Here is a 16,516-nt window from a genome sequence, read left to right as displayed (position 1 = left end):
CGTGGAACAACCTGATGCAAAATGCAAGCAAGAGAGATGGAGAGAAGAGAGAGATAGCTGAGTTTCAATATATTCATATAGTACAAAAAGGTGTACAAGTCTTTGTCAGTTTTGGCTGCCATCCAAAGGTGGTAAGCACCTAGTCTATCCTAGTCTATTGACCCTACTCCCTAGAGGAGTGAGTGAGTCTAACGAGCTAAGAAAATTGCCTTAAATAGGCCTTGGGAAAAGGGGTGGACTGGCCGACCTGCTGTTGGCCAGGTCCTTGGACCCATAAATCCATCTTGCTGCAGCCGACAGGAACAAACCCCTTCAATGCTGGCCGACAGCCTTCCTGGTCCTTCCACCACACCTTTCCATGCCAATAAAGCTGCACAGCTCCTATATTTGGTTCTAATCTGATCTTTATGTGTTGCCCTTCAAGGATCAGCCCCTGGGATTAGCATGTACATGTGCATGCACGTGACAGAATTGGTAGGGGAAACATTTCCCCACTGGCAGAAACGCATTTCGGGTTGCAAGCAAAGGGGAAACATTGTTTCCTGCATGTAGGGGTGCAGTTTCGGTCGTTTCTCATAACTATGCCTATACTAACCCTGTGCAAACATTAATCCTTACTATAACTCAATGACTTGGTCCTTTTATCATATTAGCTAAATATCACCAGTAGAGGATAGAATTTTCCTAATAGTCACATATATCTTCATAGGATTTTCTGTCCTGCATCTGACTGCGGCTTCCAAGGATTGCACTTAACTCATGTTAGCAGTAGGTTGGTACTACAGAATTACGAGATGGGTTCTCTTTAGAGGCATGCGTTTGGATAGCTGTCATGTGCATGCCCGTGGACATGTGCTACAAGCTCTTGCTAAGCAAGATCAGAGGCCGTGTTTGGGCCAATGGACTGCAATTTTGGGAGGCCAGGTATTGGACAGCATGGCACCCAAGGATTAGTGAGTGTGGATAGCTTTTGAATACAGTGTATCTAGATATGCACATTTGGTAAACTAGACAACGATAGCACTGACCAGCCCCTTGGCCACGATATAAGGACAAGTCGAGGGTCCTTGTTGGGTATCATTCAGAGTCTGTAGTGCTAAGGCATCTGGAACACCAGATTTGCAGTTTGTTTCTCAGCCAGAGGAGAGCATGACTTGCATTGCATGGTGGATATGCATAATAGACCTTTGTGTAAATTGTATTCATGTTTTGGCAATATACAATAGTTTATACATTGGTTTAGGACCTTAGGTTTCTCTTGTCTTCTCTATCGTATGTTTGCACAGTTGTTTAGCGTGAATCTTAGTTTTTGCGTAGCATTAATCAGATCACTCTTTCGATGTCATTTACATTGATATCAAATCTTGAGCTTCCGCATGCATGTCACATTGGTAGCAGAGCATCTAGGTTCTTCCTGGCTAGCATTTTTTGCACTAGGGTTTCTAGAAGTGCATGCTACAGGCTACAAATTAGGGTTTGCATTTTTGCATTTGCAACCGAATTAGGGCTTGCGTTTCTGCATCTGCAGCAAGTTTTGTGCATGTGCGTCAGGGTTTTCCACAGCAAAGGTCGGTGTAGATTTGGGTGTTTAGGGTTTGCAAGTCACCAAGTCAGCATTAGAGAATGCGTAAAGTTTTTCTGCAGCCAGGTCAGGTCATGTCATAGGTCTAATGTTAGGGTTTGTGCATGTAATAGAGTCTGCATGTAGTTGGGTCTTAAGTAGGCAGGCTGCAGATCCTCTTACGACATAAGCCACATACTGACATAGAGCATTAAGGGCTTTAAGCATAGGACAGACAAGCAATAATGTGATAGTGTGTTGAGATAGGTACCTAGCATACTTGAGAACATCTTGAACGAATATAAGGTGAGTTTGGAAGCCTAGGTCTAATGTTAGGGTTTGTGCATGTAATAGAGTCTGCATGTAGTTGGGTCTTAGGTAGGCAGGCTGCAGATCCTCTTACGACATGAGCCACATACCGACATAGAGCATTAACACTAGTTCTGTAATTGGACACTAAAGTGTCACTTTAGTGTCGTGTTTCTCACCAAAACTTTGGAATTTTTTGGGAAACCTAGAAACAACATTTCTACACCTTGTTTCAACCATAGGTCGGTTAAAAGTCAAAAAATAAAGGGGATTTTTCATGATGTCAAAACACAAGCTATATTAGAAATTTGACAAAAACTTGAAATTTTCATTGAAATTTGAAGCTGTTTTGTCAAAAATCTCATAAAATGCCTATAACTTCTTGAATAAATCATGTTTTTCATGTTTGTAAAAGTCAATTGGTAGAACTTGGGGTTTTAAAACAACACAATCTCCTTTAGGTCGTAGTTCCTAAGCTACTTGTGAACTATAACAAAAATCTCATAATTACCAAGATGCTAAAAAAGAGAAAAATTTTGGCTTTCCAAAGGTACTTCCATAAAGCTAGGGTTATGTTAGTGCAAATTGACAATCGGAAATGATTATACAGTTCAAAACCAAGTTAATACATATTTTTTGGGGTCCCAAGCTCAAGTAAATCTTGCTACTTGAGCGTTATCTTAGTTTTTCAATCGTGCTATATTTTTTAAAATTTCTAAATTCTCTCTCAACAACCATGAAATAAAGGTTTTAGGTGCCCAAATTATGTTGTACAATGTACCTTAGCGGAATTATTCTATACAGACAAAATGTTGCAAGTTTACTAAGGAATGTAATGCGTATGACTCAAGAATCTAAATCTAGAATTTTTATTGTGTGCAGTTTTGACATTTTGAAACAATTAATATTTGTAGCTTACTATCACCTTAAAAAACTTGCGAACACATTAAAACCATGTATTGGTTTGGATACAAATGGATGCTAAAAAGTGGTGTATCAAACACACACAACTTCCTACTATTTTAGACACTCTCAATTGAATTTTATTTCATGTGAAACTTGGCAAAATCTTTGACACAAATATGAAATAATTACTTGGAATTTTTCACGGGGCTTAGTGATTTTTTTCTCTAAGCTTATAAGGCGGTTTTCTCAAACCTGAGTTGCAGTCTCATGCAAGCCCTATTTATGGGTGTAATTCCTTATCGTGCCAGCATCCAAATTGCAAGGTTACATTTTTTAAAGACATACTAGGTCACATATTCAAACTCCTCAAGAGGGATTTTGAATATGTCTTTCCTAGCGCAAGTAGCATTTTATTTGCATCGTCCGAAAAAGGACACTGAAGTGTCCTTTTTTGGTACCAAACTAGTGTTAAGGGCTTCAAGCATAGGACAGACAAGCAATAATGTGATAGTGTGTTGAGATAGGTACCTAGCATACTTGAGAACATCTTGAACGAATATAAGGTGAGTTTGGAAGCCTCGGCAAGTACCAAGTGGAGTCCCAAGGGGTTGAAGAACAGCCTAAGATCGAAAGTGCTCTCTCTCGTACAGAAGAGCTTCCAAGGTTGGAGGAGCTTTTGGAAGATGATCTTGTAGATAGTGGTGATCCAGCAGAGTTGGAGTTGCGTGCGATGATGTTACCAGAGCCAGAACCAGTTTTTGAGGTGTAGACGATATACCTCGAGAGTCTGTGCAAGTGCAGGAAGGATGAGATCCCCAGTGGTATAGGCAGTATCTCTAGTAGAGAGGTAGAGCTAGTATGTTTGGTGATAGAGGCTCCAACAGAGGTACGAATGAAAACAGAACCGGTGGATATGGGGCAGAGCCTCCAGATGGACCGGATCAACAGTGGGGCAAAGGTTGCATGATTTGCCCCAGTACTCAAGAGTTTAGTAGTAGGGGATGTCATGTGCTTGCCCATTTAGGGATGCCTGTGGACATGTTCTACCAATGCAATTGCCTTCTTGATAGGATCAGAGGTCTTATTTGGGCTGATGGACCACAGTTTTGGGTAGCCCGGATACTGAATAGCGGGGTACCCAAGGATCAGTTAGAGTGGACAACTCTTGGGTACATTGTATCTAGATATGCATAGTTGGGCCAGTTGGCCAACCAACCAACCCTAGGAGCCGACCAGCCCTTTAGCTACTATACAAGGTCAAGTCGAGGGTCATTGTAGGGCATCATCAGAGTCTGCAGAGAGAAGGCATCTGGGTCATCACCATCTGAGCGTTCCTTAGCTATAGAGGACAGCATGACTTGCATTGCACGGTAGATATGCACCAGTATAGATTTGGGAACTTATCGTATATATTCATGTTTTGGCTATTTATACTAGTTCAGGTCTCTCTTGTCTTCTCTATTGTGTGTTTGCATAGTTGATTAGCATTAATCTCAATTTTTGCTTAGTCTTAAATTAGTTCCTCTTCCGCAGGCATGTTACAATAGCCTTGATGCTCCAAACCTTGATCTTAGTGAACGGGATTAACTACACTGTTGTAGAGTGTCTCACGATATTGTTCGGTTGCATACCTTGGACACATTTGATGCAGTCCCACACCCATGCGCAGGAGTCAGGAATGATACTACTATTGGACTCATAATTTGAGTATAAGAGAGTAAACACCTCAGCCTTGCAGATATAGGGGCCCTCCTCACCCCCTTGCCGATGCTGGACATCCTTTATGGAACCCCTACCACACATCGATGGATAGCTCCCTCTCCACACTCACACCCGTGTCCTCTACACCCACTTTGTATCCACGATGATGAGGATGGTGATCCTCCATGGTGAGGATGATGATGATGATCCATACATATCCACATTTACCTAGGGATTAGTGTTAGTCCTTTTTGTTATGTTGTCTGTTTTTCCATGATGAGATTCCATGGACACATTGTACACACCCTTAGCCTGATAGATCCATTGGGCCTTTTGCAAGACGTTAATATATCTTCTTCCACCTTGTACATGGCCTCAGTGGTCATGACCCATGCGTACGAGGCCTGATGCATGCAGCAGACATGAATAACCATTTTTTTGAGGTTATGTACGTCAAGTCTGTACAAGTATGAATGCCTTCTAGATTGTCTTTAGTACTCTGCACTTTATGCAGAGTCTTCACTTTCAGATATTCTTGTGACACGATATTTTGAAGAGAGAAAGGGTTAAATCGAAAGGAAGATGCCTTAATGATTGCATCAACAGGTATTTATTATGTTTAATAATTTTCTTTTTACAGGGTCTCCAGCAGTTTTCCCAAGAATCAACATTCGAGATCCATATAAACGGCTGGGCATTAGTCGAGAGGCTTCTCAAGAGGAGATTCGGGAAGCCCACAATTTCCTTATCGACCAATATGCAGGACATGAAAAGAGCAAAGCTTCCATTGAAGCTGCCTATGACAAGATCATACTGGAAAGCTTCAATGCAAGGAGGAGATCTAAAGCTAGTTTTCAGAGCACCTTAAAGAAAAAATATGCGGAGTTACCACCATGGTTGCGGAACATTTCAAATATATTTGATGTTCCTTCTACTAGGGTCATCTTAACCAGGGCTATATTCTTTGCTCTTTTGGGAGTATGGAGTATACTAAACCCAGCACAAGGTGGACCGGCATTTCAGGTAAAACTCGTTGAAAGTTGAAGTCACATTCTTTTTCAAGTTTGTAGGTAGTTCTCTCTCTCTCTCTCTCTCTCTCTCTCTCTCTCTCTCTCGCTTTCTATTATCATGCTCTAAGTGGGCTGAAAATTATCCCAGGTGGCTGTTTCTCTAGCCGGATGCATATATTTTCTCAATGAGAGGCTTAAGAGCAAATGGAAAGCCTTGCTATTTGGGTAAGCAAGCTATAGCTTTGCCTTAGCTGAAATTGATTCTAGTTAAAGTACATGAAAACATCACCATTTACAAACAAATATTTGGGTAAGCAAGCTATAGCTTTGCCTTAGCTGAAATTGATTCTAGTTAAAGTACATGAAACATCACCATTTACAAACAAATATTCTTGTCTTACAGGATTGGTAGCTTTGTGATTGGGTGGATTTTTGGCTCCATAGTTGCGCCATTTTTACCGGCAGTAGTATACCCACGGTCTTGGAGCATAGAGCTTGTCACTGCTTTGATCTCTTACATATTTCTGTGGTTTTCATGTACATTCCTGAGAAACACTGCTCGAGCTTAGCTCCTGGATGGAACAATGGCCACAAGGGTTGAAAAATTTCAGCGTGAGCTCTTCATTAGCATGCAGATTTTTCAATGGTTCAGAAAAGCAGGGCAGTAAAATTGGCATCAATGTCTTCTTGTCTCTGTTTTGAGCTTGTTTGACAAATCGCACCTCTCAATTAAGCATGTGCGAAGATGGTCTATTAATGCAGAAGTTATAATGGGTTTGTGGAATGTGTGTTTTTGAATATCTTGACTGAGATGCAGCTTAAATGCTAGGCCAATAAGAAGTTTGTGAGTTACCCAAAAAGCATTGATTAGACTTGTTAATTAAAGTAAGAAGGATGAAAACTATATAACCAGTCAATAGTATCAGGCTGCACAAGTAACCAAAAATTGCTCATTAAAAAAAAATAAAATTTTGGCCTTGCACAACCCAGTGGTGTGTGCATGGCACAACCCAGTGGTGTGTGCATGGAGGCGATTTTCAGGATGCACAAACCCTACTTGCGAGCTGCTATCAATGCAAGCAGTTTGCCTTATTAATCCATCACCTGGTTCTACGTCTAGGGTCAGTGTCGTGTGTACAACAATCAGCTAACCACAAATGCTTTCTTCAAAACCCTCCACAAATACTCTCTTCAACCCTTGTTGAACAACATTTGTGCAATTGAGAGTAGCTCTCAAGGAGACAAACTAAATAGATTGAGGAAACCTTCCAAACAGAGAACATGGAGATAGATCTGGCTAATCTTACAAACGAGTTACTTGCTGCAGGTTGAAAAGCTTATTCAGTTCAAAAAAAGGGACTTGGTATTACAAAATATGAGGGATAGTGAGCTGATCCAATATATTCTGGACTTGATAGAGCTCCAACCTAGTATATAAATGTTATTCCATGTCTTTTTTCCCAAGTTGTGTGTGCTCCAAAGTTGAGCTTGTTGGATAAAAAGTTTTTTTATTTAAAAACATCAATAATAAGTATTATATATAATCTGAAAAGACCAAATACACTTAATATCAAGAAGGAAAATATCTGGGTTTCTCCTACAGTCTCCTACCCTTCACATTTAACTTCATTTAAAAGTTAAATGAAGTTAAATGTGAAGCTTGATTTAAACCCCTTCCTTTTTTAATATAACTTTACCGCACTTCTTGAAACGATGTTGCATCCCTAGCCTCCTGCTCTTTTTGTGCTAGCTCATAGTTTCTTTTTCTTCTTTGAGCCAAATGACTAAATTTTGGTTCATTAGAGACTTTCAATTGGGCTATATCCGTTGGGTGTGGTCTACAGTACATGACTTTTTGTAACTCTTCTCCCCAACTATCTATAGACTTTTTGTGAACATCTACTACCCCAACATATTGTAGCCATTGAACCGTGGTTGTTCTTTCATTTAGACTCAAGTGTTTGTTTGCCTTATAATATTTTCATTTCTTCTATTTTCTCAGTGATCTCTTACCTCGTTGAGAAGCTTCCTCTTTTGGTTCTGTTTCACTTTTAGTTTTGGTTTCAATTGTCATTTTTGTGGTAGTTTCAATCTTCAATGTTTATTGTGGTCTCATTTTGGTCTGAGTTTCAGACTCTTCATTAGAGGTGGTTGAGAATCAGAGTCTTCCTCCCATGTGGACTCAAGCTCATTACACTCCCTAATTTCCTCAGTGTTTGGGTGCATGGCACTCATCATTCACAATGGTACAACCTTAGAAAGTTACTTGCCATCAGGAGTCACCCATGTTCTTCCTTGCTTACCCAATGTGTCTAATGTGGCCATCATTTGAATCCAATTCAAATCATCTCCCTTTTCTATGGCATGTGGCTTGTAGGTTGAATCCTTCTCTAGACTTGTGTTAGTATCCTTTTTGTAAGTGAAGTAGTATTGCAATGGAACATAATGGATTGTGGTATCAGATCAATGTCCAAAAATTCCAACACTACCCATAGGATGTACGTGGCTAGTCACAAGACTTATTCTAAGGATTGAGCCATCAAACTGCAAGTAAACATGGTTCCTTGCACAGTCATGGACCGTCTTAGCTTAATCATAACTTGAAGATCATCCTAAGATCATCTCATAGGAGTCCTGTTGTTTGGTAAAATACATCACAACAATGAAGGTATGCTTTACTTGATGTTTCAACACTTTGATCTTAAGATCTTGTAATTTTTCCACGAGTGTCATTATTTAGTGAGTCTTTATTTTCGAGCTTTTTAGACTAGATGAAAAAACTTTAGAATTGTTTTTGGATTTTGTGTAAAAAACTTATTATTTGATGATGACTCACTATAAATAATGCAATCCAAAAATACATCCCAATCCAAAAACAATGCAATCCATAAATACTTAAGTGCAATGAACTTGTGATGCACTCCATAAATACTTCACTTGTGATGCACAAACAGCTCTAGAGATCTAGAGAGAGAGAGAGAGAGAGAGAGAGAGAGAGAGAGAGAGATTCATAAAGCTTGCAAAAACTGTTGTCTCATAATCAGGTTGTCTCCAAATTGAACACTGGTCTTTTACAAAACTGTTGGCTAATAACCGAGGTGTCTCTAAATTCAATCCTTGGTAGAAAAGGGATAACATAGCTACAAAATGTTTCATTTCAACATGGAACTTACATATTTGCATGTCCAAAAAATTACATATATCCATGCCTAAAAAATTACAAAACTTACAAAATAAATTTTTTATTAGGCTCATATCTAAGGGACTGGCTTAATCAGTCTTGGTGGCGGACTAAAAATGAATGAAACATCTCTTGCCAACAATGTTGGTTGATGAATCATCATGTGGTGTTGTTTGTTTAATCCTAGCACCCTACGATACACAAAGTAAAGGTGCTTACAACCCAAGTAAGGCTTGTGAGTTTGTTCCCTTTGTTGAAATTCCGGACATGAGCACACTGGTTCTGCCTTTATATTGGACCTCATAACATTTCTCTGTTAAAATGCTGAAAACAATGTGTGCACCAGGTAAAACCCCCCTCTCTTCTGTCAAAAGTACAACATCCATTGCTTCAGCAAGTGATATCTTCTTCTCAGCATCTCTTGATATTCCATGTCTCCATTTCTTGCTTCATTTACTTGATGGCCACGATTTTTCTATCCTAGGATTACCCTCTCCTTGCTGCCTATTGCAAGGTGTTATTGGCGATCCAATCTCCTTCAACACAAAACCAGCTGCTTTAAGGCTTGCATATTTCTCTAATATGATTTCAGTTCCTATATCAACTAACATTATAGGTGGCAACTGCGGCACATGTTTTACTAACTTGTCAACCCATGTGTGCTCGACATCATGAGCACAAAACCACATCCATTGTGGTATTTCTTTACCTTGGTGCATTCTCTCTGACTAAAAGCATGGTGCGATTGTGCCTGGAGATCTGCTCACCACCATATTTGTGCATTTCTTCCTACCATACCAAAGCATTTTCTCTTTGTGTGAACAGGCATTCTTCTGATTTTCCATAAAGATCTATGGATGCTTTCTTCAGAGATTAGCACTGAGCTGCTTATGTCAAAGGGAATGGTTTGTTTCCTCTGGAAATGCTTTGTTTGAAGACTTGTCTAATTCATCATCATGAGCAACTGTAGTTAGAAGTCTAGTTTCAAATCCAATTTTCCATGGATGACCTCGATGTTTCTGTTGTCTTGAATCAATTACATATCTTGGTTTATGGGAGCTTGTTGCTATAATAGACTTCTTTTTTCTTTGAACGGTCTCCTTATCACCATACATAACTTGCTCCTCATACAAGGGAGTACCATACATTGCATCCTGCATCACCCGAGCAATAAAAGTGGGTCCTAGCGTGCAACCACTCGCAACTCTGTGTTGCAATGTCTCCATGTTAGGGCATGTGCCTCTATAACATCCTGTCATCATGAACCCTAGCTGTTTTGTGCATTGGATATATGCATTTATTACATTAGTGGTGCATGCATCATACAAAGAGATCTTTCTTTTGCCTCCCTCTCCAGCTAGCCAACTTGCATGAATACTTTCAAAAATGTTTATGCTTGGTATTTGGGCTCTTTCCCAAGGAGGACTGAGAAACTCCTGCAAAAAAGCAATGCATGTTAATATATTTCCAAGTATAAGAGCCCAAAAGAACAACCTACTTAATGTTCCCAATGAGATAACATTTAATAATTCTTACATGTAGTTGATTTCTCCAATGAGAGATCCTGTCTTCCCACCATTTGAACCATCTTTGAAATGCCTTTATATTCTCCTTTGATACAAGTCCACTCCACCATTGTTTTAATACAGGCAGCTATCTCTGCTAGTAGATGTCGAAGTCCAACACAAGTGCCATTCCTGACACATCTCCGTATGTTTTCGTCTATTCTTTGCTGGTACTAGTTTTTTTGTGTTCTTATGCAAGCTTTGCTCCCAATGAAACAAATAGGAGCGTTCCCTCCCTTCCAAAGCATTGTTTGGACCTCCATTGTACGCCGTTCTTATTGCAATCCAATTGGCTCCCGCTTTGTCTACCATGAATCCAGCAAAATCTGTCAGAGGAAAGCCATTCCGAGTCAGCACAGTATTCAGTGATTCCCAAAATATGATCTGACTTTCTGCATCATCTTCTTTGGTTTCACATACTGCTATCAGCATTAATCCTTGCAATCTGGAAAACAAGTGATATGTTACTCTCTAATGTACAAATAAAAAAACCTTGTTGCCATTCTCGACACATACCCATGGTTGTATATCGAGGATGACATTGTTGCCCATCCATCCACTCTATGAGTGTGGTTAAAATGCACCCATGAATTACACAAATCACCTTCTCCCGTACGCCGCATACGGTTTACAAGGTCAACTCTTAATTCTTACATGTAGTTGATTTCCCCAATGAGAGATCATGTCTTCCCACCATTTGAACCACCTTTGCAATGCCTTTATATTCTCCTTTGGTACAAGTCCACTCCACCATTTTTTTATACAGGCAGCTTTCTCTGTCCTCGCAGATGTCGAAGTCCGACTCAAGCGCCATTCCTCACACATCTCCAGATGTTTTCGTCTATTCATTGTTGTGGTACTAGTTTTGTTGTGTGCTTATGCAAGCTTTGCTCCCAATGAAATAGACAAGAGCGTTCCCTCCTTTCCAAAACATTATCTGGGCCTCGATTGTACACCATTCTTATTACAATCCAATTGGCTCCTGCTTCGTCTGCATGAATCCAGCAAAATCTGGCGGAGGAAAGCCATTGCGAGTCAGTACATTATTAATTGATTTTCTGAAAATATGATCTGACTTTTTGCATCATCTTCTTTGGTTTCACATACTGCTATCAGCATTAATCCTTGCAGTCTGGCAAAAAAGTGATATGTTACTCTATGATGTACAAATAAAAAAACCTTGTTGCCATTCTCGACACGTACCCGTGGTTGTATACCGAGGATGACATTGTTGCCCATCCATCCACTCTATGAGTGTGGTTAAAATGCACCCATGAATTATGCAAGTCACCTTCTCCCATATGCCATATACGGTTCACAAGGTCAACTCCTGAACCAAGGTCTATAGTCGACATTTTGAAGATGAAACATTTCTCGTTTGGTCCTCCTTGGCCTAGAAACTAGCTTCCATGGAAAAATGGAAAGATGCACTTTTTTTTTAAAGTTGAAAACTTTTATGATACCCATCACTCTACCAATGCTATTTCTCATTTTCTCTCTGTTATACTTTTGAATCTAATCATACAAACAAATAGAATATGTTAGCATTGCACAAACTTATACCATAAGGAGAAGAAGTTTAAAGTTTCACCTTTGGTTCTGCACAATGGGCGTGAAATCCTCCAAAGAGTTCATCACCTCATATTGTCACCTATTTTTTTAATGTTCTCAAGAGTTAGAGAGTTAATAATCAATTTTCTTGTTACTATCATGTGGATACGTCTTGGACCACTGCTTTTGTCTATTTTAAGGACAGTTCCGACCAGCTTCCTAACCTTCTCAATGGCTGCTAGTGATGTTCCAGGTTGCACATTGTGCAAATGCTCCCCAACATGTAGCATTATTCTTGTCATGTCATGTCCTCTTGGAAAGACATAATAGACCATGCAAGAACAAGTCTCAACACAGGAAACCTCTTTCTTACAGTAATGGCAAGTAATACTTGTCCTGTCTTCCACTGCAAGAATTCCCTTTAAAACAAGATCATCTAAATAACCATGAAAGTATGTCCCTTTGAAACAAGATTATCTAAATAACCATGAAAGTATGTCCCTTTGAAACAAGATTATCTAAATAACCATGAAAGTATGTGTCATTATACCTTTTATTGTTCAAATAGTATAAACAATTAAGTCTCTGACACTTCAAAGAACCAAGGCATTGGCTTTTATGAAGAACTATGCAGTCTATTGCCATGTTGGTGACCTTGAGCCTCGTCCATAAATGACCATCAAAATTTTGTTGCATTCCATTCATAGTTGAACCCTTTCCTGAATGTGGAGGTAGTACGAATGCAATATTTCCATTGTATTCATAAGGAATCTCATTAACAGCCACATGTCCATTTGAGTTCTACAATAGCTTCTCCAAGGGCTGTGCCTTATCATTCCCCATAATCCAAGGAATTATCTGCTTGATTTCCTCCTCTCCCTCTAAATCTACTTCAATTATGTCTTGTTTATAATCCTTATCCAGTTCACAATCCTCTCTTGTTTTGGGTGGAGTGTCTTCAACATCTATTGTCGATAACATTGGATTAACAAAACTTGGTTTGTCAAACTCCAGACTCTCATCAGTGTCACTGATGTAGCAAGAAGCTTGGCTATGAACAATCCTGTAATGGCAACTAAGTGATGAATCCAAGAAGAACATTTTATTACCATCTACATCCCATTGATATGGAGTCTCCACTTCAGTTAAGTTTGTACCAAAATGCAAAATAGCATGCAAAGAAACAAAAACAGAACTTGGGGGCAACAATGATTGAAGATAGTACGAGCTCAAAAGGAGCTTGCCATCCCTAAGCTGAAGATTGTGAGTCAATTTCTCGATGCCCATAGACCATGACACAGTTGCTTCAACAATTGCCATTGTAAGCCTAAACAATAAGTTATCCAAGCCTTAACAATGAGTTATCTAAGCTTAAACACAAAGAAAACATCAACTACTATCACCAACTTGAATATCTTTGCAGATAGTATTCACTCATTACAAAATACCTCTCAATTAAAGTACAAAATACTTCTTGGGAAAATATATAATAAAATCTTATGGTAAATGAGGGATTGAACCTATCATGAAGATGTGCATCAAATCAAATATACTAGAACAACTTATACTGCATTATGATTAGTCTTTATACCAAATATTGCAGGGAAAACGTTTATTGTTACATGCTTGCATTTATTTAACGTTCCTTTTTCATAGGCCACCCCTATAACCCTCCTCATTTGGAGCTGTACAGGGGGCTACACCTGTAATAGGCAGGTCATAAAGAAATAAGAGGGTAGAGGGTGGTTTGCAAACCCTCTAAATTCTCTACAGAGGTTTTCAACCATTTAAAGCTGAGAACCAACTTCTTCTTCGGAGGGTCTTCTCACAGCCTTAAATGCACATAATGAAGACCGTAATTGTGGGATCTCACTGCCCCCTCCGCACCTCGGATTCTCGATAGTAGCTGGCAGCGGAAGTAGCTCCCTCATGCGCAGGGCAGGGTTTCCCACTCGGGCCTCGCCCTCAAATGTCTGGGCACGAGACTAAGCTGGGGTGGTCATTCCGAAAACCGAAACCGGGAAAATTTCCCATGCTCGAAAAACGGGGACGATGCCACCATTTTTTATTTTCTTAAGGAATTTTTTTAATGAAGTCAAAATACTGAACTAACCTTCATCTGAATAAACCAGATAGAATGGAAACTATTACAGACTTAACTTGAAGGGATCAACGCTTTTTTCCTAATTGAATCAGGCACAGCCATTGATCTATTCATTAGAGAAGTCTTCAGGTTTTTATTTAACTACTCGAGTTCTAAACGTATTCCTATTAATCAATTTTATTATTAAAACTCTACTGATTCCAGCCTAAGGCCCATGGGTTAGCCACCGCCCAACCACTGGAATTGCTAGAACCAGACAAGTACTCACCCACCCATAATTGAATGCCTTTCTTAATTTTTGCTTTAGAATACAGATACGTACACACTCCTTTTTAAACTTTAACTTATAAAACAATCCATTGACAAACAATTATTGGTTACAGATGTCATAACTCAAAATTTCCATTCAATCTTTGTTTCTCACAAAAAAAACAGTATCACTCTGGACTCTTCATTGAGACCAGCTCTGGTCAGCAACAATGAGATCCAGTAACAGATTACAATAAACATTGGTCCATCATATAATATCTTCCACGACATACGCATGGGTGTCCTAAGCACCGCGAGCCCGTGCATCGCCTAGTCAAAAGAACCCTCCAGGATCCTCTTTAGGTGTCCTGGCACTTCACTCAAGGACCACTTCGTCGGCCCTCGCCCGTCGTATACCGGAAGCACGCGAGTTTTCACCATACCAAGGCTGGTCAAGACTTGGGCAGGTTTTTGCTGCGTGAGCTGTCCTTTGAACACTCCCTGCGCCAGTTGTTGCAACTGAACTTCCCTTAGAAAAACACATATACCAAATGCTCCCTCCAGCATTCTGGCGTAAGACAGTCCTTTAAGAAAACAGGGTTTCTATGCAAGTTTTCAGTTTTGATTTTCTTTTGAATACAATGAGTATATCTTAAATTCGTATCCCAAGACTTTCTGATCGCAGGTCTGAATTCCAAACAGAATTGCATGAATTCTGTAACCTTGATCCTCAGATCAAAATCAAAGGGTCTCAACTTAGTTTTAGATTCGGTGGGTGATTTGAGTGTATTTTTCTGAACTGGTGACATTGTCTTTCCTTGAAACTGACGAAGGAGTTGGTCTTGGTCAAGTCTGATTCCGGGTTCGAGTCTGGTAAGGTTCTTCCGGAACTACCTTTCTCGAAAGGGGTGATATTTCAATTACTAATTTTTCTGAATTTCATTCATTGAATATTCACTTAACTGATTTCTAAACTAATCACGAATTCCTATGAGGAATAAATTAATCATTTATCTAAAATTCTGACTTCGATATTTTTTCTGAGTTTTCTCATTACCATCCTAGAGAATATGAAACGGTAGAATTTTCTCTCACACAGAGTATTTACTTATTCATTTACCAATATTCATGGGATCTAAAAATAGGATTAAAGAGAACTCTTATTTTGAAATAAAAATTATGTATGCATCTATTTATGCATAAAAATCAATTTTGATGAAAGTAACACTTTTATTTAAAAAAAATCTTTTATGCATAAAAATCAATTTTGATGAAATTCATCAAAATTTCTTTTTTCTGCATCTATTTATGCATAAAAATCAATTTTGATGAAAGTAACACTTTTAGAATTAAAAAAAAAATCTTTTATGCATCTATTTATGCATAAAAATTAATTTTGATGAAAGTAAAACTTTTATAATAAAAAAAACTCTTTTATGCTTCTATTTATGCATAAAAATCAATTTTGATGAAATAACACTAAAAAAAAATCTTTTATGCATCTATTTATGCATAAAAATTAATTTTGATTAAAGTAACACTTTTATAATAAAGAAAATTCTTTTATGCATCTATTTATGCATAAAAATCAATTTTGATGAAAGTAACACTTTTATAATAAAAAAATCTTTTATGCATCTATTTATGCATAAAAATCAATTTTGATGAAAGTAACACTTTTATAATAAAAAAATTCTTTTATGCATCTATTTATGCATAAAAATCAATTTTGATGAAAGTAACACTTTTATAATAAATTTTTTTTATGCATCTATTTATGCATAAAAATCAATTTTGATGAAAGTAACACTTTTAGAATACACAAACGGCGGGGATTACTCTTTTTGAATAATAAAAGATAAAACTTATTTCACAATTTTTAAGAAAATTTTGCCATAACCTCCTTTGTATGGCTGACCATTTTTCAATTTTTTTCCATTCTCAAGTTACTTAGAAATTATCCCAAATGGTTTAAAGCATTCTAAACTAATCAAATTCCACTTTTTAAAGAGAAACACTATGAAAAGTTTAATTCTAAGAATTTGATTACATATCTAGGATAAAGAAAGGCTGAATTCAAGAATGAAGAGAGGGGGAAAGCCTTTCCAACAAGGCATAACATCATTTTTCATTAAAAAAAACAAAAACTAGAAAACCATTAAATGGAATAAAGAAAAAGTAGGATTTCTAGCTTACATGAATTTTTGTGAGCTTTCCTTTGGCTTGATGGTTTGAGGGATCTACTCTTGTTTGCAACAAGAGTGGCCACCAATTCTTTTGAAGAGGAAATGGTCAAAAACTAATGAATTATCAATAAATTCACTGTTTTTGGCTCTGGGAGGAGTAGAGTAACAGTGCATAAAACACTATTAAGCTTCT

At 38.3% G+C, this 16,516-nt stretch overlaps 1 protein-coding gene across 1 annotated transcript in view; it reads left to right on the top strand.

Annotated features, from left to right (window-relative positions):
• The window catches only part of LOC147612878 (protein CHAPERONE-LIKE PROTEIN OF POR1, chloroplastic-like), a 31,676-nt gene extending 25,405 nt beyond the window's left edge, over positions 1–6,271 (top strand). Inside the window, exons 3-5 of the mRNA XM_086782145.1 lie at positions 5,118–5,500; positions 5,636–5,712; positions 5,891–6,271. Coding sequence (XP_086638271.1) covers positions 5,118–5,500; positions 5,636–5,712; positions 5,891–6,056 — 626 coding nt within the window. The 3' untranslated portion in view covers positions 6,057–6,271. The remainder of the gene's footprint in view (positions 1–5,117; positions 5,501–5,635; positions 5,713–5,890) is intronic.
• The last annotated feature ends 10,245 nt before the right edge of the window (positions 6,272–16,516 follow it).

The sequence above is a fragment of the Cibotium barometz genome, chromosome 44 (assembly GCF_041138505.1).
Source record: "Cibotium barometz isolate CiBa-2024 chromosome 44, ASM4113850v1, whole genome shotgun sequence".
In the NCBI taxonomy this organism is placed as follows: domain Eukaryota; kingdom Viridiplantae; phylum Streptophyta; class Polypodiopsida; order Cyatheales; family Cibotiaceae; genus Cibotium; species Cibotium barometz.
The sequence above is the reverse complement of the archived record's forward strand: the minus strand, read 5'-3'. Positions and strand labels throughout refer to the sequence as shown.